The following is a 25,769-nucleotide window of genomic DNA, read 5'->3' as shown; positions in this document are numbered from 1 at the left end:
ATCCTTGTCGCTCAATGCGAGGTATGATAAACTAAACTACATGACCCAGAGGGTTAAGAAGGGGCTCAGAATGATAACTCTGTTTAGTCATGACGGGGAACATGAGTTCGCAATAGTGGTTGAGGAACCTAGTGGAATCTCTTGCGGGGTTGTCTTTCTCTTGGTCATCAATCTTAACGATGCTTCACGTTTTATTAGGGTGAGGCTTAACCTTGGGCGCTTGGTGCGCCTTAGTGGTGGCTTTTTGAGGTGCCCTTTTGGAGGGCGACTTCTTTTGTGCTTTTTCCTTGTCCTTCTTGATGGCCATCTGAAAAAGGGTGAGGAAAAAGAACATATTAAACTCAAAGAGACCACACTTGAATTACAACATGCTAGTGAAAGAAAGTGCCACGAAAGGAAAAGTATCATGCAAACAAGACAAATGTAACATGCAAGCAAGACAACCATTGAAAATAGAGCAAGGCACTAGCATGGGATGCAAGAGTGAAAAAGGCATGTAAATAAGGCATGAGAAGAGTAAACTCAAGCATCGCTAACAACCCCAAATAACATATGCAAGAAAGATAGAAGTGCAAAGAGTTCAAAAACCCAATCTAACTTCAAGACAATAAGGCACTCAAGAGGAATCAAATGGAGTTAGAGGAGGGTGAAATATAATTCTTGCAATATAATCTAAGGAAGCAAGTCATGGGTATGCACATATGAGTGGTAAAAAGGAAATGCAATGAGTGCAATATGCAATGAGAAGGCAAGTGTATCGATAGAAGAGCACGAATTGAAAGCATAATGTCAAATTTGACTAAAAATGTGATAGGTGCAATTCAACAAACACTTGGCATGTAACATGCAAATCATAAGCACATTGAATAAATGCAAAGGTGTAATATCCCAAATTGATATACCCAACATCAAACAACATCACATAATCACAATGGAAACAAAAGATAATAAATCAACCCATCAAAGCAAGAGGTAATAGCAAAATTCAACATCCATAAAAAATAGCAAAGTAAAAGATGGAAGCAAATAAACAAGAGAGAAATTAACAAAATGCAACTAAGAAAATTAGAAGAAAATAAAGATATGCAATTAATAAAGAAAGACATAAATTAAAAACAAAGAGAATTGAAAAGAATGTGATCTTTGGAGGTATAGAGAAGATGAGGTGTAAGCAAGAGAAAAGGAAAAAAAGAGGAGAGAGAGAAAATGGGACCGCCGAAAGTGGTGGTCGCCGGTGGGTGAAGTCGCCGGTGGTGGTGGGCGAGAGAAATGGTGAAGAGGGAGGGAGGAGAAGAAGGGAGAAGAAGAAGATGAAATGAAAGAAAGAAAATTTGAAACAGGGGTGCGCTAGGTCATTATCTGCGTCGCAAGATCGACGCGCGCGCACGAATGAATGATAGAAAGGGAAGAGACACGCGAGCGCCACCCACGCATACGCCTGGGTAGGGAATCATGCTAGGGACACGTGCGTGGCAAGTGCGCGTAAGCGTAGGATTATTGTGCGCAATGCTTGCGCAAGTCTCGAGTGCCAAGTACTAAGGGAATGCGTGCTGGGCGACCCACGCATATACGTCATGTGCACGCACGCGTGGCTGGGCAGATGGTCAAACGATGCGTAAGCGTCAATTGTGCGCACGCGTGACAAGGAGTTGCGCGTTGGGCACAATGCTTGCGCAATGCTCGCGCAACTCTCGGGTCCAATGTACCAAGAGTGGCACGCTGACCAACCGACGCGTACTTGTGGTGCACGAAATTGTGATCTCAACGGCGCCAAAAATTTGTTACGCACGATTGTAATCTCAACTCTTTTTCACAACTCCACACAACTAACCAGCAAGTGCTCTGGGTCGTCCAAGTAATAAACCTTACATGAGTAAGGGTCGATCCCACGGAGATTGTCGGCTTGAAGCAAGCTATGGTCATCTTGTAAATCTCAGTCAGACAGATTCAAACGGTTATGAGGTTTTGATAATTAAAATATAACTGAAATATATAAAATAAGATAGGAATACCTATGTAATTCACTGGTGGGATTTCAGATAAGCGTATGGAGATGCTTTATTCCTTCTGAACCTCTGCTTTCCTATTGTCTTCATCCAATCATTTATACTCCTTTCCATGGCAAGCTGTATATTGGGGGATCACAGTTGTCAATGGCTACTGTCCGTCCTCTCAGTGAAAATGGTCCAAGTGCACTGTCATCGCACGGCTAATCATCTGTCTGTTCTCGATCATGTTGGAATAGGATCCATTGATCCTTTTGCGTTTGTCACTACGCCCAACACTCGCGAGTTTGAAGCTCATCACAGTCATCCCTTCCCAGATCCTACTCGAAATACCACAGATAAGGTTTATACTTTCTGGATCTCAGGAATGGCCGCCAATAATTCTAGCTTATACCACGAAGACTCCGATCTTTCGGAATGGAGGCTAAGAGATAAACACTCAAGCTATTACAGATAGAACGGAAGTGGTTGTCAGGCACGCGTTCATAGGTGAGAATGATGATGAGTGTCACGAATCATCATATTGATTAGGTTGAAATACGAGTGAATATCTTAGAATAAGAATAAGCTTGAATTGAATAGAAAAACAATAGTATTTTGCATTAATTCATGAGGAACAGAAGAGCTCCACACCTTAATCTATAGGGTGTAGAAACTCCACCGTTGAAAATACATAATTGATAATGATGTTCATTGGCTTCTGCCCCAGAGGGGGAACCAGAATGACCAAGACATCTAATACAATAGTAAAAAGTCCTATTTATACTAAACTAGTTACTAGGGTTTATAGAGATAAGTAAATGATACAGAAATCCACTTTCAGGGCCCACTTGGTGTGTACTTGGGCTGAGCATTGAGCTTTACACGTGTAGAGACTTCTCAGGTCCCTCAATTTCAGCCAGAAAATACCTAAAATCATAGAAAAACACAAAAACTCATAGTAAAGTCCAGAAATGTGATTTTTATTTAAAAACTAATAAAAATTAACTAAAACATACTAAAAACTACCTAAAAACAATGCCAAAAAGCGTATAAATTATCCGCTCATCACAACACCAAACTTAAATTGTTGCTTGTCCCCAAGAAACTGAAAATCAAATAGGATAAAAAGAAGAGAATATACTATAAATTCCAAAATATCAATGAAACTTAGCTCCAATTAGATGAGCGGGACTAGTAGCTTTTTGCCTCTGAACAGTTTTGGCATCTCACTTTATCCTTTGAAGTTCAGAAGGATTGGCATCTATAGGAACTCAGAATTTAGATAGTGTTATTGATTCTCCTAGTTCAGTATGTTGATTCTTGAACACAGCTACTTTATGAGTCTTGGCCGTGGCCCTAAGCACTTTGTTTTCCAGTATTACCACCGGATATGTAAATGCCACAGGCACATAACTAGGTGAACCTTTTCAGATTGTGACTCAGCTTTGCTAGAGTCCCCAATTAGAGGTGTCCAGGGTTCTTAAGCACACTCTTTTTGCTTTGGATCACGACTTTAACCGCTCAGTCTCAAGTTTTTTACTTGACACTCCTTCTTTAACCGCTTAGGCCAGGATTTTATTCCTTTAGGCCGTCCTATCCATTAATGCTCAAAGTCTTGGATCCTTTTACCCTTGCCTTTTGGTTTAAAGGGTTATTGGCTTTTTGCTCTTGCCTTTTGGTTTAAAGAGCTCTTGGCTTTTTCTTCTTGCTTTTTCTTTTCTTTCTTTTTTCTTTTATTTTCGCCATTTTTTTTTGCAAGCCTTGTTATTCACTACTTTTTCTTGCTTCAAGAATTAATTTTATGATTTTTCAGACTATCAATAACATTTCTCCTTTTTTATTATTCTTTCAAGAGCCAACTATTTTAACATTCATAAACAACAAATTCAAAAGACATATGCACTGTTCAAGCATTCATTCAGAAAACAAAAAGTATTGTCACCACATCAAAATAATTAAACTAATTTCAAGGATGAATTCAAAATCATGTACTTCTTGTTCTTTTGTGGTTAAAACATTTTTCATTTAAGAAAGGTGATGGATTCATAGGACATTCATAGCTTTAAGGCATAGACACTTAGACACTAGTAATCATGTAATAAGACACAAACATAAATAAAACATAAAGCATGGAGAACGAAAATAGAAAAAATAAATAGAAACTGGCAGCGACGCGAACGCATGACTCATGCGGACGCGCGCCTTGAGCAGAATACAGATGACGTGTATACGTAACCGAAGCGAACGCGTGATAAAGAAAACTCCCAGATGACGCGACCGCGTGACCCACGCGGACGCGTGACAGGCGCCACGTACCAGAAACTGCAGAAAATGCTCCCAGCGATTTCTGAAACTCTTTTTGGCCCATATCCAAGTCCAGAAAGCACAGATTAGAGGTTATAAAGTGGGGGAATGCATCCATTCATAGGAGAGCCTTCAATTATCTACTTTTCATAGTTTAGATGTAGTTTTTAGAGAGAGAGGTTCTCTCCTCTCTCTTAGGTTTTAGGATTAGGATTCCTCTTAAAGGATTTAGAATTTCAACTCTTCATCAGATTCAATATTTCTTTTACTTTATATTTCTCTTTTACTTTCAGATACTTTAATGCTATCTTTTAATTACTTATGTTGCCAGATTGGCTTATGAACTCTTTATGTTTAGATTGATTTTCTCTTATTAATGCAATTGAGGTATTTCAGATCTAAGATTCTTATTTAGCTTTTTATATCATTGGCTTTAATTGATTAACTGGAAGCTCTTGAGTTATCAACTATCCGTGATTGGTTGTTATGTCGGCTAAATTGACTGGTATTCCACTAACTCTAGAGTTGGCTAGGACTTGGGAATCTAACTAATTAGTTCACTTGACTTTCCCTTGCTTTCATAAGGGTTAACTAAGTGGGATTAACTTCCATTCTCATAGGAGTAACTAGGATAGGACTTCCGAATTTTCATACCTTGCCAAGAGTTTATTTTATAGTTATTTATTTATTTTATTTGCCATTTAAATTACTTATTCCTTACCTTTAAAACCCGCAATTTACAAAACTCATAACCATTAATAAGAACATACCTCCCTGCAGTTCCTTGAGAAGACACCCGAGGTTTAAATACTTCGGTTATCAATTTTAAAGGGGTTTGTTACTTGTGACAACCAAAACGTTTGTACGAAAGGATTTTTTGTTGGTTTAGAAGTTATACTTACAATGCGATCATATTTTTATATTTCTTTACCGATAGAAAAACCCGATCGTCAGGCATTAACCAGCTTTTCCCAGGAGTTCAGGCTGTCCTTAGGTTGTGAGTCCAACCATGTCCTAGCTCTGTCTTTTACAGCAACAGGGAAAAGCATAAGTTTGTAGATCTCAGGGTCAACCCCATGAGTCTTAACAGTGTCACTGATTTTCAAGAACTCAGCTAAAAACTGATGAGGATCTTCCAAAGGAAGTCCATGATACTTGCAATTCTGCTACATTAGAGAAACTAATTGAGGCTTAAGCTCAAAGTTGTTTGCTCCAATTGCAGGAATAGAGATGCTCCTTCCACAGAAGTCAGAAGAGGGTGCAATAAAGTCACCAAACATCTTCCTTGCATCTCCACCATTGTTGTTGGGTTCGGCCATGTCTTCTTCTTTTTTGACAATTTCTGTCAGGTCCTCTCCAGAGGGTTGTGCTTTAGCTTCTCTTAGTTTCCTTTTAAGAGTCCTTTTAGGTTCAGGATCAGCTTCAATAAGAGTGTCTTTATCCCTGTTCCTGCTCAAAAAAGAAGAGAATAGAAAAGAAGAGGAATCCTCTATGTCACAGTATAGAGATTTCTTTAATTAAGTAGAAGAAAAGAATAATGAAAGAAGGAGAAGAGAAAAATTCGAACACAGTGAAAAACAGGGGGTTCGAATTATGAGTAGAAGAGGAATGTTAGTAAATAAATAAATAAATAGAAAGAGATGAGAGATGGAGAACTTCAAATTTAAAAAGAATAAAAGGAAAATATTTTTGTTTTTATTTTAATTATTAGTTAGAATTCGAAATTTAAGAGTAGAAATAAAATTAAAATTAAAATTTGAAACAATTAGTTAATTAAAAGGAATTTTGAAAAAGTAGGGAGGAGTTTTCGAAAATTAGAGAGAGAAAAGTAGTTAGATGGTTTTGAAAAAGATAAGAATTTTTAAAAATCAAACAAAAAGTTAAGTAGTTAATTGAAAGATATTTGAAAATCAATTTTGAAAAGATAAGAAGCTAGAAAGGATTTTGAAATTAATTTTTGAAAAAGATATGATTGAAATAGAAAAAGATATGATTGAAGATCATTTTGAAAAAGATTTGAATTGGAAATTAAAAAGATTTGATTTTGAAAATTAAAGTTGATTACTTGACTAATAAGAAATTAAAAGATATGATTCTAGAATTTCAAAGATTGAACCTTTCTTAATAGGCAAGTAACAACTTGAAAAATTTTTGAATTAAAAACATTAAATGTTAGTGAGATTTTTGAAAATATGAAGTAAGAATAAGAAAAAGATTTTGAAAATCAAAAAAAAAAAAATTTTGAAATTGAAAAGATAGAATTTTGAAATTTATGAGTAAAACAAGTATCGATGCATCGATGCATACGCATGGCTCACGCGTGCGCGTGATCTGGAGATTTTTACAGCGACGCGTGCGCGTACCTGACGCATACGTGTGGATTAGAGTTTTGCAAGACGATGCGTGCGCGTGCTTGATGCGTATGCGTGACACACGAAGATGACCAGCGACGCGTACACGTGACTGATGCGTACGCGTGACTTGCGCGATCTGCAGAAATCACAAAAAATGCTGGGGGCAATTTTGGGCTGAGTTTGGACCCAGTTTCTGGCCTAGAAACACAGACTAGAGCCAGGGGACATGCAGAGACTCAAGGGAGATTCTCATTAGCGTAGTTTTAGTTTTAGTTTTGAATCTGAGAGAGAAATTACTTTTCCTCTAGGTTTTCTTTTACATTCACATATTTTAGTTTTATGTTTTTACTTTTGGATATTGAGAAGAGTCATTACCTCCGTTGAAGTTATTATTCTAGTTTGTTTTCTTATTCCCTTACTCTTCCATATCTTTAATATTTGTTCAGAGTTACAATTGGATTGTTTTTAGAATTTATTAATGAAAAGGATTATTTTTACTTTTAATTAATTCTCAGTTATTATTTATCATATCTTCCTTTTATTCCCTTTTTAATTCTGTGCAAGTAGTCTTCATATCAATGGATTAGACTCCCAACTTGATTTGGGGGTTGATTAAATGGAGACCTTAGGGTTGAAATGCCCAAGTGATTAGTTAAATTGGAAATTGTTGGCTAATTCTCTATTTACTAACGCTAGACCTTCCCAAGGGAGAGGACTAGGATTTGCGAAAAAGAGTTAGCTCAATCAGTTGACTTTCCTTTATTTAGTAAGTGTTAACTAAGTGAAAACAACAACCTCTTTATACTACACTTGAGAGAATTCCAACAAGGATAGAACTTCCAATTAATCATTCCCCCAGTCAAGGCTTTTTATTTTGAATATATAAATCTCTTTTAAATTTTCATTGCGCTAATTTACAATTATTTATTTTCTGTCATTCAATCCTCAAAATTTCTTGAAAAACTCATGATTAATAAGATAGCACCTTTTTGTCAACTTGTTGGGAGACGACCTGGGATTCATACTCCCAGTATTTTTATTCTAATTTTGTGACAACATTTCTAAATTGATAAGCGGATTTTTGCTGGTTAAGAACTGTACTTACAACGCTGTTCTTTCATTATAAATTTCTTAACTGGCTTATTTTCGCCCGCATCAATATTTTGGAATCATCTTCTGAGGATGCTTTGCTTGAGATTGTTGATTCACCACCTCAGGAGGAGAAATCACACATGCCTAGCACTGAGGAAGGGGCTCCGAAACTTAAGTTAAAGCCCTTGCCTCTATCATTGAAGTATGCTTTCCTAGGAGAACAAGATACTTATCCAGTGATTATTAGTTCCTCTCTAAAACATGAGGAGGAGGAGGTTCTAATTCAAGTACTCAGGAGTCAGAAAACTGCTCTTGAATGGACCATTAGTGATTCAAAGGGGATTAATCGAACCAAGTGTATGCACAAAAACTTACTTGAGGATGATGCTAAACCAGTTGTGCAACCACAGAGGGGACTAAATTAAACCATGAAAGAAGTGGTCCAGAAAGAGATGATGAAGCTCTGGGAAGCTTGGATCATTTACCCTATTTTTGACAGTCCATGGGTAAGTCCCGTGAAGTGGTTCCCAAGAAAGAAGGGATGACAGTGTTCAAGAATGAACAAAATATACTCATTACCACAAGAACCGTCACAGGGTGGCGCATGTGTACTAACTATAGGAAGCTCAACAATGCTACATGAAAGGATCACTTTCTCTTACCTTTCATTAATCCGATGCTTGAGAGGTTAGCCGGCCATGCTTTCTACTATTTTCTGGATGGATACTCTGGCTATAATCAGATTATCGTAGACCCTCAAGATCATGAGAAGATGGTGTTAACATGTCCTTTTGGAGTATTTGCTTACCGGAGGATGCCGTTTGGACTCTGTAATGCTCCAGCGACTTTTCAGAGATGCATGCTCTTTATTTTCTCAGATATGGTTGAAAAGTTCATTGAGGTATTTATGGATGACTTCTTATTTTTGGTGATTCTTTTAATTCTTGCCTTAAGCACCTATCCTTAGTTTTGAAGCGGTGTCAATAAACAAACCTTGTTTTAAATTGGAAAAAATGCCACTTTATGATAACTAAAGGTATTGTTCATGGTCACTGGATTTCAAGCAAAGGAATAGAGGTTGACAAAGCTAAAGTGGAGGTAATTGAAAAACTACCACCACCTACTAATGTTAAGGCAATAAGGAGTTTCTTAGGACATGCAGGATTTTATTGGAGCTTTATAAAGGATTTTTCTAAGATTGCTAAACCTTTGAGCAACCCTTTAGTTGCTGACACTCCCACTACAAGAAAAATACCCATTCAGGTACACTTGAAAAGTGTAGCCAAAAGTGAAAAAAAATGATGTCTTAGGCTACGGCTACGCTTTCTGGGCTACGACTACGCTTTTTGGGGCAATTCCTATTCGGCCGTTGCCTATTCTCAAAGGCTACACTTTTCTGCACCAAGGGCTACGCTTTTCGCATTTGGGAATAGGGTGCGCTTTTCAAGTGATGCTATCCAGGACCAAAGGCTACGCTTTTCAGCTTCCATTTTTACTAGAATAGGCTACGCTTTTCAGCGCTACTGCATCACCTGAAAAGCGTAGCCACATTGTACGAAAGGCATGACTGTGTAGCAGTACGTCCCGTCGGGGGTGATGAATGCTGTTTTTTCCTCATCGGGTCGGTGCATGGGTATTTGATTATAGGCGGAGTATGCGTCCATGAAGCTGAGGTATCGGTGGCCAGACGCGGCATCTACTAGTCCGTCTATGTTAGGTAGGGGAAAGACGTCTTTTGGACAGGCTTTGTTGAGGTTCGTGTAATCGACGCACATTCGCCACTTCCCGTTGGACTTCTTTACTAGTACAATGTTTGCCAGCCACGTCATGTAGGGTAGTTCTCTGATGAAGTTTGCTTTGAGTAGGGCTTTTACTTGTCTTTTGACCTTGGCTGCTCGGTCTGACGACATTTTTCGTCTCCTTTGTGCCACGGGTTTGGCTTTGGGATCTACGGCTAGCCGGTGGAACATTAAGCCGGGGTCTATCCCGGGCATGTCGGCTGGTGTGAAAGCGAACAAGTCTCTGTTTTGTTTCAAAAATTGGGAAAGGTCTTCTTTAAGGTCGTATGGGAGGTTCCTGTTGATAAAGGTGTATTCGTCTTTGGTTTTCCCTACCTGTAGTTTTTCCATGTCGCCTTCTGGTTCTGGCCTGGGTTGGCCATCTTATCGGGTGTCCAGGTCGGCTAGGAATATCCCAGCTGCGTCGCGAGACTTTTTCCGCAAAGCTAGGCTGGTGTTGCCACATTCTGCTGCGACTTCCCGATCTCCGTGGATAGTCCCGATGGAGCCGTCTTCCGTTATGAATTTTATAAGGAGGTATTTGGTAAAGATGATGGCAGAGAAGTCATTGATCATTTTTCTTCTGAGGATGACGTTGTAGGCGGTGGAGTCTTTTAGGACCACGAATTCAGATAGAATTGTCTTCCTTTGGTTGCATGTCCCTATGGTGAGGGGTAGGGTGATGGAACCGTCCGGTTTGAGAAAGTTGTCTTCGAGTCCCGTGACGCCGTTGCGGTATGTTTGGAGATTTTCGTTGCGGAGCCTGAGCTTGTCGAAGGCTCCTCGGAAGAGGATGTTGGAGTTTGCGCCGATGTCCACCAGTATTCTTCGGACTAGTCCCGTTCCGATTCTTGCCGAGATGACGAAAGGTGCGTCCTCGGGTAGGAAAGTTATTGTTTTGTCGGTAGTGGTAGTTGGAGCTTGGTCTCTGACGGCCAGGACTTTGATGTCCTTTTTTAGTGTTGATTTTGACTTGCCTGACACGTCTTTGCCCGTGATAACGTTTACTATTATGGTTGGGTCGTCTTCTGGACTTTCCCTGGGGGGTTGTTTTTGCATTCTCGGGTTGCGTCCTTCTCTCTCTGGTGACCTGTCTCTTTCCGCGCGTTTTGGTTCTCTGATGATTTTGGCAAACTCTGGGAGCTTGCCATCTCTTATGGCTTGTTCAAGGGTGTCTTTAAGGTCGAAACAGTCTTGTGTGCTGTGCCCGTAACCTCGGTGGTAATCGCAATAAAGGGTTTTGTTGCCGCCCATTCTTTCTTTGAGTTGTCGGGCTTTTGGGATAATACCTCGATCTTTTATCAGGTGGTATATCTCGGTAATTGGGGCTGTTAGGGGTGTATAATTAGAGAATTTGCCGATCCTGGGTGGTCGGTTTGTGTTTGTTTGTTTGGGCTGGTCCCTCTGATTTTCTTTGGATATTGGATTATGCCGAGATGTCGGATTGCCGTGTTGGGTGTTGCCGTGTTGCCGTTTGTTGGCGGCGACGACCTGGCTGACTTCCTCGTCATTTATGTAGTCTCTGGAAACGTTCTGGATCTCGTGCATGGTCCATACTGGTTTGGTGGTAAGGTGTTTGCGGAAAACTTCGTTCATGAGCCCGTTGGTTAAATAGAGGCTTGCGACGAAATCCGTGAGTCCGTCGACCGTTAGGCATTCATCGTTGAAGCGGTCGAGGTATTTTCACGTGGATTCGTCTTGTCTCTGCGTGACCCCTAGCAGGCTGATGGGGTGTTTAGCCTTGGTGATTCTGGTTGTGTATTGGGCCATGAACTTTCGTGAAATGTCATGGAAACTGGTTATGGATCCGTTAGGGAGGGCGTTGAACCATTTGATTGCTGGCCCGGCTAGGGTTACCGGGAAAGCTCTGCATCGGACTGGGTTGGCCGCACCTTCTAGGTTCATCCTGGCCTCGAAGGCCGTTAGGTGCTCCTGGGGGTCTTTGGTTCCGTCATACTTCATGTCCATGGGTTTGTCAAATCCTTTAGGGAGTTTTTCTTTTAAGATCCTTTCCGTGAAGGGAGTGGCTCCCATTATCGTCTGTTCGTTTCTCGTGCGCTTGGTTTCTCGGTGTCGCCGATCTTCATCCGAGTCATGTTGATGACTTAGATCCCGGGAAGCGCTGCGGTTGTACCTCTTACAGTGTCGCCGTTCTGGCGATTTTTCACGTCTAGGGCCGCGCGAGGTGCTATGATTGTCTCTCCCGTCGGGTTGTCGGGTTGGTGATCGGCCGCAACGAGATTTTGATCTAGAGGTTGCGTGGCTTCCGTTTTCGGCGTTGCGCCTTTCCCCAGTAGCTATTCTTCCTTCGAGTTCCTGGACTCGGAGGCAGAGATCTTGGATTATTTGTGCCGCTTTTTCCCCGGTGTTTTTGGGGTGCCGTGGTTCTGCGGCGACGTGTTCGTTTTCTTTATTTTGCACTGGAGTGGCGTGGTGGATGGTGCTCGCTATCCTTCCGCGATTCGTGACCTCTTGGTGTTCGGGGGTTGGGTTCCTCATTCGAGAGTTGTCTTGGCTTAGGGAGGTCTCTTCCGGTATATCCCCCATTCCGGCTCGATTAGCGCAAGTTTCTCACAGACGGCGCCAATGTACAAGATGTCTCTGGTATGAGTTGAGAGATGGCTTGAGAACTTGCGGGTTGAGGCGGATGCCGGATCGCTTGACTGGAGCAATGGGGGGAGGTACCTGTAAAGACACTCTGACGCTCAAGTCAGAATGGATCTGAGAGGTATAAGGTGTGTGGAATGAATGAATACCTAGGAGGATCTGGGTCCTCTTATTTATAGGTGGTGGTAGCTATCTTATCTTATCTTATCTGAATGAGATAAGATAGGCGTTTGAATTTGAAAGTTGGTTGGGGGCTCTAGTAGGGTCGGTTCCAGGCCTTCTAGAGGGTTTAGATGGTTCGGACCCGGGTGGCCGGGTTTGGGTTTATCCCGGGTCAGGGATCCGTGGGCCGGATCCGTAACAATACTATAGCTACTGTATATAAGTGTAGCCTTAGGTCCCTCATTGTTTTTTTTTTATTTTCTCTATATATAAATAATTTTTTTCTAAAACCTAATATTTAATAATATAATTATATATATAATCCTATATTTTTAATTAAATTAGTGAAATATTATAAAATAAAAATAAATACATAATAATACTATGCAATATTCTTTAAACAATAAAAATTATCCTTAAACAAGATTTAGGTTGCCATAATAAATTAGCAGCCATAAAATCTTCTATTTGGAAATAATACAAATTATTTCTCTAAAAATACAATTTATTTCTCTAAAAATAAATTACTTCAAACATAAGATCTTCTATGTGGGAATAATACAAATTAGCAGCCATCATTCTAGCTAATAAATAGGTCCTTTTCCATCAACACATCGTTTCTGATTATAGAAATCCATTGACTCCTCAGTAGTTGGAAAGAACTGCAGCACATTTAATTTGCCAAATCTAAATAAAACTGAGTAGCATAAAGAGAAAGATGGAGTAAAGGTAAAGCAAGTTCATTAAATTTAGAAGAAAATGTTTAGATACTACTTACCTTTAAGAATAATAAAAGACTAGAAATCATCAACCCTGTTCTTGCCATTCCATCCTTACAATGGACAACCACAACATTCTCAATATCTAACTTCAACCATGAGTATGTACTATGACAGAATGAGATAATCAGTTGAAGTTGGGGGGCAATTATGGTCATCAAATGAAAAGCTAGCCACCTGAAGAGGGAATTTGACATTGCAGATGAAAGCAGCAGTTGGTTTGAAAAACAAATCTAAGTGCTGAAAAAAACTATAACCCAAGTGAAACAGAAAGCTGACACAGGTAGTCTAAGCTGTCTAGCTATCATCATACTAATGATATATGATATGAATTAATATATTCAAAGTAGACAAAGAAATTAAAGTATACATTAATGACACACTTAAAGTTTATGGAGTATAAATGAAATTCACATCGCTTTTGTGGTTCCACACTTCTCCTCAAAGACTCAGTAAAATTTAGGACTCACCTTTTCCTCAAACAATGATACATCATACAGCCGCTCAGAACAAAGATTGTATACTTTGTATTTATCCTGCACATAAAAAACAAGTCAAATGCAAAACTATACAACAAATGAAAAGAAAGGACAGAGGCTCCTGGGCTTTCAAATTGTAGGACACTGAAGAAGCAAAACACCATGTATTCAGGTTGTCTGAGATTCTCCAATAAAATTGAAACTTACCATAAAGCAATAAAACACAAAAGGGAAATGGTAGGATAACATGATAACACTAAACTTGTTCTATTACCTCGTTCCCGTGCCTTTTCAGCGGTATCACTATCATCACTCTCTCTAAACCAATTTGAAGTACCAAAGCAATTCCCAATCTTATGGCTGCTATCTGCTGGATAGTACCTGAAAATAATTTCGAACTGGCATTACAATTTTGACATTCAAGTAGGTTAATACTATTGAGAAGATAACAAAAAAAGGGTTCTCCTATATATACTTCACCTTTGCTTTGAAATGATTGAGTCTGGAAACTACTAATTCACGGAAGAGCTCAATGAACTCATTTGCAGCCAAAATCATCACATGCTCAACCTATGAATTCACAACAATGATATTAGAATCTTAACTTAAATAATGCCATCTGAGACATGACCACACTTAATCATTAGAAATAGTTCAAGTTAAGAGCACCAGCAGCACCTTCCTTCAATTAAAAACAGCAACACTTGCTTTGGTACCATATTAGAATGCAAATTAATCGAGAAACATCAAAAAGCTACTTTCACTAATGAGTAACGCAACTCACAAGTGTAAAGGATCAAGCATCCACCTCTAACACAATAAAAAAAAAGAAACATATATATCAAGAAAAAGAAAAAGAAATTAGTCGGTGACATCAATTCCAGTTGAAACTGAAAATGAAGTAATAAAATTTGACTCTTAAATCACTCACCTTTAAGAGCAGAACTGCAGATGCTATAGAATAGTGGAATGGTTGAGTGCTAATAAATCAAACAAAACTATGGATTTCTTTATAGGAAATAGCAGAAATAGGTTCTCAAGGTAAATATTTTGTTCGATTTCAAGCAGAAGCAAGTGCAAAAACTACCTTAAAGGAAGATCTAGTTACAGTTACATGCATTTCAAGAATGAGTATGTGACAGTGACACTTTTTTCAGCTAAAAGTTAGCGATCCATTAAACACGGTATACACATGAGTTTCGTGCAGGTGAATGGAATCATTTTAAAATTGAGAGTAAAAAGTAAAACATTACCGTTAAGCACAACATAACAAATAAAAGTACGCGTTCATGGTGCTATGATGAACCACTATTTTATAGTTTATCTTGTGCTCAATTGAGTGGTTTTTATCAACTCTTTACCCACTTATTCATACTATTTGCAAGGTTTTACATTTGCCTTCCTAATTATCTGATTTGATTGAAAACATGCTTCTTTGGCCTTAAGTTCCCTATGTTTAATCCTCTCTTATTACCATTAGATGCCTTGATATGTGTGTTACGTGATTTCAGAGATTACAGGGTAGGAATGGCTCAGAGGATGGAAGGGAAGCATGCAAAAGTAGAAGGAATACAAGAAGTTGAAGAAATTGCTAAGCTGTCCAGCCTGACCTCTTCACACTCAAACGGCTATAACTTTAGCTATAGAAGTCCAAATGACACGGTTACAGTTGCGTTGGAAAGCTGACGTCTAGGGTTTCGATTTGATATATAATATGCCATAGTTTTTTTGACGATAAGTGACGCGAACGCGTGATCTACGCGGACACGTCGCAGTGCCAAAAATCAGCGTGGCAGTTTTCTTCTCCAGCGATTTCTGGGCTGTTTTCGACCCAGTTTTTGGCCCAGAAAACACAGATTAGAGGCTATAAAGTGGGGGAATCCATCCATTCATAAGAATAAGCTCAGAATTCATAATTTTAGTTTTAGATGTAGTTTTTAGAGAGAGAGAGGCTCTCTCCTCTCTCTTAGGATTTAGTTTTAGGATTTAGGATTATTTCTTCTTCATCACAGGTTCAATGTTCCTCTTATTTATTTTCTACTTATATTTTATATTTTTAATTATTATTTATCTTTTCAATTTGGCTTATGCTACATTCATGTTATGATTTTCTTAAATAATATTATTTGTCAGATTTAAGATTGCTTTGCTTTAGTTATATTGATGCTTTTAATTTAATTTAGATATTTTCTTCCTTTTGGCTTTGGTTAAGTAATTGGTAACGCTTGAGCTGTCAAATAAAGCAGTGGTTGAAATTGGAAGTTGCTCCAATAACTCTAGTCTTTCCATAGGAATTGACTAGGACCTGAGGATTAAGCTAATTAATCCACTTGATTTACCTTCATAGTTAGAGGTTAACAAAGTGGGATTAAAATCCAATTCACATCACAATTGATAAGGATAGGACTTCCAATTCTAATACCTTGCCAAGAGTTTATTTTATTATTACTATTTTATTTTTCTTATCATTTAACATACTGCTTCCTTACTTTCAAAACCCCCAATTTACACGGCTCATAACCAATAATAAGAACACCTCCCTGCAATTCCTTGAGAAGACGACCCGGGGTTTAAATACTCGGTTATCAATTTTAAAGGGGTTTGTTACTTGTGACAACCAAAACTTTTGTAAGAAAGGTTGATTGCTTGGTTTAGTAACTATACTTGCAACGAGAGTTTACTATAACTTCTAAACCATCAATCTTCAGTTCTTCAAAATGGCGCCGTTGCCGGGGAATTGCAAACGTGTGCCTTATTATTGGTTATTGTAAATATTTGCTTTTTACTTGTTTATTTGTTTTTATTTTTATTTTTATTTTTTGCTTTTTCGTAAATTAAGAGGTTATTGGTTTTTATTTAGTTATTAAAAATTTTTCAAAAAAATTTTGTTCTGGTGTTCATCTTGATCTTCAAGTTGTTCTTCGTGTTCATCTTGACCTTCAAGTTGTTCTTAGTTGTTTTCTTCATTTTGATCTAAAAATTTTAAAGTTTAGTGTCATTTTATTGTTTTTCTCTTTCCTCATTAAATTCAAAAATTCAAAATTTAAAACTTAAATTTCAAATTTCAAATTTCAATTTTTAAAATTCAAATTAAAAAAAATTCAAATTCAAATTTCAAAATTTCAAATTTCAATTTTCAAAATTCAAATTTTAAAATTTTAAATTTCAAAATTCAAAAATTTAAATTTATTTTTATTTTTATTTTTAATTTTTATTTGTTACTATGAACTCTCACCTCTTTGGCTATGAGTCTGGTTACAATTATGTTGCAGGAAGAGGAAATTACAATGAGAACAGGCATCAAGGTTGGAACAATCAAAGATGGGAGGAGCCACAAGGATTTGATCAACCCTCATGGCAACAACCACCTCCAATGGACTATCAACAACCACCACCATATGCCTATAAACCCTTTCCTCAACATGACTTTGGACCACAATACTCACAAGCCCCTTTTCACCATTCACCTCCATATGACCCTAACCCTCAACCACCATACCAACCACCTTATGAGCCAAATGAACCGTACATAGAACCACCCCTATTCCAACACAATTACTCTCATAAACCACCACCTCAATATACACCATCTCCTTATCATTATCAAAATGAACCACCTCCCTATCATGAACCCTTTCTCCCGACAAATAAACCCTCCTATCCACCCCAAACCTCCATGGAGAAAGCACTTACCCATCTAAACTCTACTATACAAGCTCTCGTCGCCCAAATCGGACCACCAATTACCTTCAACAATCAACCCTCAAGCTCTAGTGCACTTCCTTTTTAACCACAGAATGATCTCTCTATCCCATCACCACCATCCATGGAAGAGCACCCACATCCATCAATCCAAGAGCAACATGATCCCAATGATGCTATTGACATGGAACAAGAGAGAAGGGATCATCTTCGCGAATCCATACTTCATAAGGCGCTAGAGGAGGCCCTAAAGGTGAAGGTAGTAAAGACCCTTGAAGTCAAAGGAGTAGTTGAAGAATCAGTGAAGGAAGACATCAAGGAAGAGTCTGATTTTGTCTTAGAGCAAGAGGAGGCCCAAAATATGGAGATTGGAGAGACCCTTGAAGATGAAAGAATAGTTGAAAGGAGTTGTCATGGAAAGAAAATCATCAAGGATGAGTACGATTTTATATTAAAACTACTGAACAAAGCATCAATTATTAAAAAGGAAAAAGTGGTTGCAGACTTGGGAGATGCTGAATCTCCATGGGAAAGTCAAGACATAGAACCTCCTTCCAAGACGGTTGCATTTGATGTTGAGGAGGGTGTACAACCTCCAAGGCATATCATAGTTGAAGACTTGGAAGAGGTTGGTCAAGAGATGGAGATTACAGAAGAAGAAGCACAGCCTCCCATGCCCTTGGTGAGCAATGAAGAAGAGATCAAATTGGAAGAAAGCTACCAAGAAGAAGAGGTTAATATTGAAGAAACTTGCAAAGAGGTGGAGGTTGTCAAAGAAGAGCACAAGGGAGTGGAGCCTGTAAATTCGTTAGAAATACCTCCCCCTAAGTTACCATCATCCTTCACAACATTCAAGTGGGTAAAATTCATATCCCTTAGCTTTCTAATTCTACTTGAATATGGGCTACTGGAGACGGATGGTCAACTTAGAGCTCTTTGTGGCATTGAGAGTAAGAGGAAGATGGTCAGTGGTAAGAATTATCTTGCAAGGTTCATTATAGTTGGAAGCTTTAAGTTTAAATGCAAAGGTTGGTGTAGAGCTCAACTGAATGGGTCTAGGAAGTTATTTGGCCGCTTTAGTGAGAATTCATATTGCTTGCTACCCAGATGGAATCATGATGATCAACACAAAGACGGGTGTAAAAGCAAAGTTTGGGATCCTGGAGTCTATTCTGACATTCAGCACACTGGAAGCCTGAGAACCTGTTTAAAACTGCTCAAGGACTTTACGTGCCTAGTTTGGGATCCCGGAGGCCATTGGAATCACAAACATTGGTGGAGATTCCTGGATGAGTTCAAGCACAAGCCACCATAACAAAGGACTCCCCAAATGTCCAACTGAAGGACTTTAACTAAAAATGCTAGGTGGGAGATAACCCACTGTGGTATGATCGTTCCTTTTTCATTTTTTTTATTTAGTTTTATTTGTTTTCAAGTTTTATTTTATTTTTTTGTATTGAACTTGGAGTTTTGCATAACATTCATATTAACATTACATTCTGCATACTGCATTATTAAAAAAAAAAATGCACGCGACGCAGTAGCGTCACTGACGCATCCGCGTCACCAGTGCGTTGTGAAGAAAAGAAAGTAAACAGAGAGTCACACGAAAGCGTGGCTGGAGGCACGCTTTAGGCACAAACATGCCGACGCGTCCGCGTCATTTGGAGAAATAGCCTCCCCACGCGTCCGCGTCACCCACGCGAACGCGTGGCTATGTAAAATTGACGTAAAGGGGTGCATGGCAGAGAGTTATGATGGAGCGGGGCTGGAATAGCGCTAGACGCACAAGCCCTCCCACGCGAACGCGTGCCCCATGTGTCTGCGTCATTTTTAAAAGAAAGGCCATTCACGCGTTCGCGTCAACCACGCGACCGTGTCACCTAGATTTTTGGCAAAATGAGTTTGAAACAGAGAGTTGTGCGACCGCGAGGCTGTACTTGTTCCAATCGTACAAATCAGGTCACGCGATCGCGTGACCCACGCGTCCGCGTCACCTGACCTTATCGCGCACCACGCGACCGCGTCACCCACGTGTCCGCGTCGCCTTCGCCGCACAACTTATCCAGATCAGCGCTAATTATCTTTTTTTTCTTTTCTAATCCTAATCTCTTCTCTCTTTTCTTTTTTTTTCTTCTTTCTTTCTTACTTTATTTCTTTCACTTCTCATTCTTTTTCACCTTCATTCCATTTTTCTTAATTTATTTTCATATTTCATTCATTGCATTTTAATTTTGTGCATATTTTTCTTTTCTCTTCTAAATTTATTATTTTTCCATTGGTGTTACTTGTTCATATTCAACTGTTGTGTCTTTTCTGGTATTATTTTGGTGTTCAGTGACTTATTTTACACTATTGGATAATATTATTTAAGTCAATACTAATCTTTTATGATATTTGTATTAATTTTGCATTGACATGAATTTATATTGTCTTGCACTCTCCTCCCCTATGTTTCAAATCTTGCACCACTAGTATGCCATTGCTTCTATTATTTTCTCATGTACATGTTGAAGCTTCCATGTAAATGAGACCCTTATCAATTGGCATTAACCCACCCATACTTCATTTATTTTCTTATCTTTACTTCTGGGTTACTTTTCTTCCCTTTTTCTTTCAGGATGGCCACCCGGAAGGGAACCGGAAGACGCTTACATGGGGAGACAGACAAGTCCATCTGCACAATCTTTGGAGAAAAGCGTCAGTTGGAACAACCCCTCCACTTGTACATCTTAGCATGCACCAAGGACGGTACAATCTTTAAGTGTGGGGAGGTCGATACCGATCTCCATGGGTTAGTATTTTCTTCTCAACACCAATATTTATTTTCTTTGTTAATTGCTGCATTTGCATATTTAATTGCATGTTTGTTTGATTTTATGCATTTAGTTACCACTTGGTTGAAGTAATATTTTCTTTTTCAAGAAATTTTTATAGTATTTCACTAATTTAAATTAAAAACTTTTTTTATTAAAACTTGTTTGAAGTTGTATTTGGAACATAGTTTAAAAAGCTAAGAACACACAACCTGTAAGATTTTGAGCTTATTTACATGGTTACATTATTTAACCATAAATTTTTATTCTTGTGTGTTTTCTTCTCTATAATTGCAATCTTTGCTTTGTTCCATTCTATATGTCCATTATTTAGTGCATTTACATGCTTGCATATGATTGAGGCCATTATTTGATTCTAACTCACTTATCCCAAATTAGCCTACCTTTTACATCATCCTTGTTAGCCACCTTGAGCCTTTAAAACCCCTCCTGTTCTATAAACCACATTACTAGCCTTAAAAAGAAAAATAAAATAAAAATCCCAAGTTGAATCCTTGGTTAGCTTAAGATAGAAATTGTGTAATTGTTTAAGTGTGGGGAACCTTATGGGAACATGGATGATAGAAACAAAGGTAGAAAGTTAAAAAGAATAAAAATATTCCAAAATAAAATTTTGGGAAGCATGCTCATGTGAAATCGAAGCAATTCAATTACCATGTGCATTAAAAAAATTTATATTTTATTTCAGTACCCAAATAAGGGGATACAAAAGAATTCCCTAAATACAAAAAAAAAAAAGCAACGCACATGAGATAAAAATTAAAATTAAGGCATGAACATGTAACATAAAAAGTGGGAAAATTTGGGTAAATAGGTAAAGAAACCTTTGAATTATAAAGTATGTATATGTTAGGTGAGATCTTAGACTAATCAAGGATTCACTTTATAGCTCACTTAGCCTTATACATATACCCTTACCTTTATCTTGGCCCCATTACAACCTTGGAAAAGACCTCATGATTTTTGTATGCCTATATTTCCTAGAAAATTTTGAGAGTGAATTACCCTATACACTTGAGAGACTAGAGTGATATATACTACCAGTGAGGGTTCAAGGCTTGATTCTATGTTCCCTGCTTTCATGAGCTATCTTCTTACAAGTTTATTTGCTTTTTATTGTATGATTTGAATTAGTGAAATCTGATTTATGTTTGTCTTGAAGAGCTTATTTACTTTTAACCAAGTAGGTAGAAACATTTTGCATGTAGTTACATTCACACAGATAGGTTACATTTCATACATTCTATTATTCATCTTCACTCCTTTATAGCTTCTCTTGAGCTTAGCATGAGGACATGCTAATGTTTAAGTGTGGGGAGGTTGATAAACCACTATTTTATGGTTTATCTTGTGCTCAATTGAGTGGATTTTATCAACTCTTTACCCACTTATTCATACTATTTGCATGGTTTTACATTTGCCTTCCTAATTATGTGCTTTGATTGAAAACATACTTCTTTGGCCTTAAGTTCCCTATGTTTAATCCTCTCTTATTACCATTAGATGCCTTAATATGTGTGTTAAGTGATTTCAGAGATTACAGGGCAGGAATGGCTCAGAGGATGGAAGGGAAGCATGCAAAAGTGGAAGGAATACAAGAAGTTGAAGAAATTGCAAAGCTGTCCAGCCTGACCTCTTCACACTCAAATGGTTATAACTTTAGCTACAGAAGTCCAAATAACACGGTTACAGTTGCGTTGGAAAGCTAACGTCCGGGGTTTCGATTTGATATATAATATGCCATAGTTTCTCTGACGATAAGTGACACGAACGCGTGATCTACGCGGACACATCGCAGTGCCGAAAATCAGCGTGGCAGTTTTCTTCTCCAGCGATTTCTGGGCTATTTTCGACCCAGTTTTTGGCCCAAAAAACACAGATTAGAGGCTATAAAGTGGGGGAATCCATCCATTCATAAGAATAAGCTCATTCACAATTGATAAGGATAGGACTTCCAATTCTAATACCTTGCCAAGAGTTTATTTTATTATTACTATTTTATTTTTCTTATCATTTAACATACTGCTTCCTTACTTTCAAAACCCCCAATTTACAAGACTCATAACCAAAAATAAGAACACCTCCCTGCAATTCCTTGAGAAGACGACCCGAGGTTTAAATACTCGGTTATCAATTTTAAAGGGGTTTGTTACTTGTGACAACCAAAAATTTTGTAAGAAAGGTTGATTGCTTGGTTTAGTAACTATACTTGCAACGAGAGTTTACTATAACTTCTAAACCATCAATCTTCAGTTCTTCATGCTACTTACAATGCAATGTTTCCATGTAAAAGGGACAAGTAAAATATAGGCAACTCATGGTATATACTATATAGTATACAAAGGAGGGATAAAAAAAAAAGAAAATTAAATCAATGAGGAAGAAAACCTTTATATTCCCTTGAGTTTCTCACAAACACATGTAGCTCCTATCAAGGCTATATATCCAAGCATAACAAAAACAAAAAGCGTGAAGCAATGATATTGTACTTTATTATTTCTTGTTTTAGTCTCAGGTGGTTATAGAACAATATAAATGTATGGGAAAGAAAAAGTGACAAGATTTCACTTCACAATTGGAGTTTGAAATAATGATGATTCTTGAAGCAAAAGAGCATCTGAATACCTCATTTTCAGAAGCGCCAAGACTATGCAAATGCAAGCAAGAAGAATATGAGATTTGATATTATAAATACTCCTATTATTACTAATTAAGAAGGCTCCAAAGTTTGGAATCAGTAGCACCACAAAGATCTGAAACAATTTGTGCTGTCCTAACTTAGAATTTTAGGAACATGAAGCTCAAATAAAAACACATGGAATTAGTTAATAGATAGAGTGAAGAGGAGGTACCTGTCACAAATTTGAACCTATTCCATCATGAATGCCATTCTTTGCTAATCAACTTCTAGAAGTGATTCCGAACCAGCTAACATGCTCTTATCCATGATTCAACCAGGGATTTTAGAGAAAAAACTCAAACCCAAGGAACGAAATTGAAACCAGTTAACTAATAATAATATAGGATGAAACTAAAGACCAAAAAGAAATAGAAAGCAAACAAAACTTAACTAAAGATGATGCAGAAATTTGTGTAGAAGATGAAGCTAAAGACCTTGTAGTTCTTCTAGGAATTTGTACAGCTTCCTCTGAATTCATGTTTCCTCTGATAAAATCAACAATAGAATCATCAATTTGGAATCAAAAGTGATCAGAAGCACTAATAAAAATTAAATAAGCAAGAGTGATCAGAAGCACTAATAATATGCCTTATAATAAAAAATAATATGCATAATAAACTAAATTCACTAATGAAAACAGCAAGAGTGATCAGAAGCACTAATGAAGTAGAGTAGTTTTTTTAAGTTAGAATATTGAATTTAAAAATACCATGTTAAAAAAACTGCTCTAACCACCACATTTAGAATGAATTAGCTCAAGAAAGTATCCTGAAATGACTAAAACGGATCATCAAAGGACACCACATTTAGTATGTAATTTCTCATTGTGTAACTAAATGCATTCCTTTATTTAAAACTAGGAATTCTAATGATGCGCAATCTTCCAATCTAATTGTTTATTACAATAGTTGACAAATTGCAATGAGCCATGAAAATACTGCAGCATATATAATCCACATGCAACAAAAATAATTAACATGAAATCAGTAAATTACTCTAGACAAATGAATAATAGTCCCCATTAGTAATTGATTTTTGTTTATTAGAACATTACCATTTACCACTACAAAATAAACTGTGCTGATTAAGAAAGCAATAATCATTCACATATAGATCCAAGAATCAAGCAGCTGACTGGTCAATAAATACATTATGTAGCCTAACTTATTTGAGAATAAGCATACTCAATGGAAATGTTTCTGCCATTTAATCACCAAATACAGCTAAAATCAATATCTAACTATTCTAAACCTTACCTCTTTGTTGATCAAATACACAAGACTTGTCCCTGTTTTTCTCTTGAGCCCAAACCTTAACCATGCCAAGAACCAGAATTTTGGTTACATTTCACAAGGCCATTCGACCAAATTAAACACAGAGGAGAGAAAATCACTCACCTCTCTATGCTTGTGGTGGTAGTTGTGTTAACAGAAATTGAATAAACTGAAAAAAATGGAGCAAGAGAATTATCAGAATTTTGAATTAGAGGAGAAAAGAAAGAAGATGAAGTCGCTGTCCTCACCTAGCAAAGAAACTCGAAAAACAGCTGGGTGAGTAGAACGTAGCTCCCTCTTAAGCTTCAGTCAGCTCCCTCCTTGGCCATCATTCTCTTTCTCTTGGTGCTATGGTTGATGAAGAGCCAAAAACTTGAAGAACGCTCCTATTTTTGCTCCCTGGTGCTTTGGCTATTCCTCTGTTCCTTGCCCTCTCTCTACTGTCTGTGAATTCATGAGGGAGACAGATAGAGACAGACAGAGAAGGGCCAGAACTCAAACCGAGTTAAGGGAGAGGGAGCAGTGGAGCACAGGTGATGGAATTGGAACAGACAATGGCCGTGGAACAGAGGCGGCGTAACGCGACGATAAAGACGAGTTGCAACGGCGCTGGAGCAGTGGGAGTGGGATGGCAGCTGGACCAGATTCGACGGCGGCGACATAGCTTGAAGAAGAGAGCAGTGGCTAGGGTTTTTCTTTGAGAGAGAAAAAATTCAATGTCTCGGTGAGTGGTGAGCGAAGGTGAGAAGACGAAGGAGAAGGGCAACGGTGAGTGGGGGTGAGCAAAGGTGAATCCGAAGGAGAAGGGCGACGATGAGTGGTGGTTAGCGAAGGTGAGTGGTGGTGGCGTAAAGCTTTCTTAAAGAGAGGGAGCAAGGCATGGGTTTCTGAAGGAGGAGGGTTTCTGAAAAGAAAAAACAAAATTCATTAAGTATACATGAATATATTAGAAAACACTTTAAAAGTGCACTCAAAACTTAACATATAGGCTACACTCTAAAAGCGTCCTCTTTGATACGAAAAGTGAACCTATAGATATCAATCTATAGCTATGCTTTATAAGTGATTTCTATAATACCTAAGGCTACACTTTTTAAATGATGCCACAATTTTGTATCCTTTTATCTTATAAAAAGGCAACACAGAGAAAAGCGTAGCCTATTCATAGAATAGGCTACGCTTTTCAAATGTAGCTTAAAAAAAGTGTGACTGAATGGGTATTTTTCTTGTAGTGTCCTTTTGTTTTTAATAATGATTGTTTGCATGCCTTTGAAACTTTGAAAGCAAGGCTTGTTTCTGCACCCATCATAGCCCCTCCTAATTGGGATTTACCAATTGAGCTAATGTGTGATGCGAGTGATTATGCTATAGGGGCTGTCTTGGGGGCAGAGGCAAGACAAGCTTATGCAAGTCATTTACTATGCTAGTCGTGAGTTAAATAATGCGCAAAGAATTACACTACTATAGAGAAAGAATTACTGGCTATAGTTTATGAAATTGATAAATTTAGATCCTACTTAATTGGTTCCAAGGTTATTGTTTATACTGACTACGCTGCTTGATGAACGGATTTTTGCTAGTAGAGAATTTCACAAAAATAATCGAATTCCCGTTGCAAGTACAGTTTCTGAACCATCAATAATCCTTTCATACAAAAATTTGGTTGCCACAAGTAACAAACCCCTAAAAATAATAACCGAAGTATTTAAACCTCGGGTCATCTCTCAAGGAAT

At 38.0% G+C, this 25,769-nt stretch overlaps 1 protein-coding gene across 1 annotated transcript; it reads right to left on the bottom strand.

The window, feature by feature from the left end:
- Nucleotides 9,901-11,064, bottom strand: LOC107646980. Its single transcript, XM_016351120.1, has one exon. The coding sequence runs from the start codon at nucleotides 11,062-11,064 to the stop codon at nucleotides 9,901-9,903; it is 1,164 nt and encodes a 387-aa protein (XP_016206606.1).

This window comes from Arachis ipaensis, chromosome B06 (genome assembly GCF_000816755.2).
Source record: "Arachis ipaensis cultivar K30076 chromosome B06, Araip1.1, whole genome shotgun sequence".
NCBI classification, from domain to species: Eukaryota; Viridiplantae; Streptophyta; class Magnoliopsida; order Fabales; family Fabaceae; genus Arachis; species Arachis ipaensis.
Note: the sequence above shows the minus strand (reverse complement) of the source record. Positions and strands in the feature narration are given on the sequence as shown.